This window comes from Triticum dicoccoides, chromosome 2A, assembly GCF_002162155.2.
Source record: "Triticum dicoccoides isolate Atlit2015 ecotype Zavitan chromosome 2A, WEW_v2.0, whole genome shotgun sequence".
Taxonomy (NCBI): domain Eukaryota; kingdom Viridiplantae; phylum Streptophyta; class Magnoliopsida; order Poales; family Poaceae; genus Triticum; species Triticum dicoccoides.
Window position 1 is genome coordinate 776,709,590 of NC_041382.1, and position 1,005 is coordinate 776,710,594.

A 1,005-nucleotide genomic window follows, 5' to 3' on the forward strand; every position below is an offset into this window, starting at 1 on the left:
TGTTACTATTTTTATAATAACCATTACTTTTATGAAATTATAGATCTATCGTAGAGTTCAGACATTGCCGGTTTTATTTATGTGTTACATTTGTTTTCCCTCATCATAATTGCATATGTATGTTTTGACAAGCTCCAAACCTCATGACAATGTAAGAGGATAATTTATTATTGGATTAAACAATGAACTAACAACATTCCAGGAACCCAATTATTGCTAATGAAGTAACTGATGCCCGCCTATTTCACTTTTGTAAAGGAGAGGAGCTGGCGTTTTTTCGTCAACTCCTGCTCATAAAGCTCAGCCTTGTAGTTACCATCTTCCCCACCAAAGTGTGTCACATCAATGATGAGCTCATAGTTCATGCCGGATACGAGTTGTTGTCGGCCGCTCAACACCTTGTTGAACTTGACTGTGCAGTTCACGTGCTTGTTGAACTCCAACACCGCCCAGCTACCGAGCTCCTGGATGTGCTCATCATTTATGTTGACGATTGGCTCCCACCCATTCTCTATTGTCGTGTGCCACAATTGAAGTCCCATCGAATCTCCACAACGCGTAGCCGATGCATTGATAGCATACATGACCATGAGAACAACGACAAGGAGGATGCTGGTTGTCCTCATGGAGTAGAAACTTTGCGCCGAAGACACTATTAGTTGGTTAAGGGTGTTTTGAGCTTGAGATGGCAAGTCAATTTACGAGGGACTTTGGTTAACTCGCAGGGTGAGGGGTTCTGAAACAAGCAAGATGTGGGTGCTTAAATAGACATCACTATAAGAGGTAAACATTAATTGAGTGCATATACAAATGTGCATTAATAGGACATTTATGACAAGCTTTCAATGGGTGCAACTGTTATTTCAACATTAATATGAAGCATACCCAAATATAGGGATACTCAATGAGAGATAATTACAGTTTTCTATTGAGTGTGACAATTACACCACTATTCAACAATTATTGAAATGTAGTATCTTTTAATATGCGGCAATACTAATGGAA

At 39.4% G+C, this 1,005-nt stretch overlaps 1 protein-coding gene across 1 annotated transcript; it reads right to left on the reverse strand.

Annotated features, from left to right (window-relative positions):
* Window positions 1-203: 203 nt before the first annotated feature.
* LOC119352471 (cysteine proteinase inhibitor 8-like) lies at window positions 204-718 on the reverse strand. Its single transcript, XM_037619094.1, has one exon. The coding sequence runs from the start codon at window positions 624-626 to the stop codon at window positions 240-242; it is 387 nt and encodes a 128-aa protein (XP_037474991.1). The 5' UTR covers window positions 627-718; the 3' UTR covers window positions 204-239.
* Between the last annotated feature and the right edge of the window lie 287 nt (window positions 719-1,005).

Excerpts from the sequence above, each read along its gene's own strand:
- LOC119352471 (XM_037619094.1), bottom strand. The coding sequence starts at position 626 with ATGAGGACAACCAGCATCCTCCTTGTCGTTGTTCTCATGGTCATGTAT.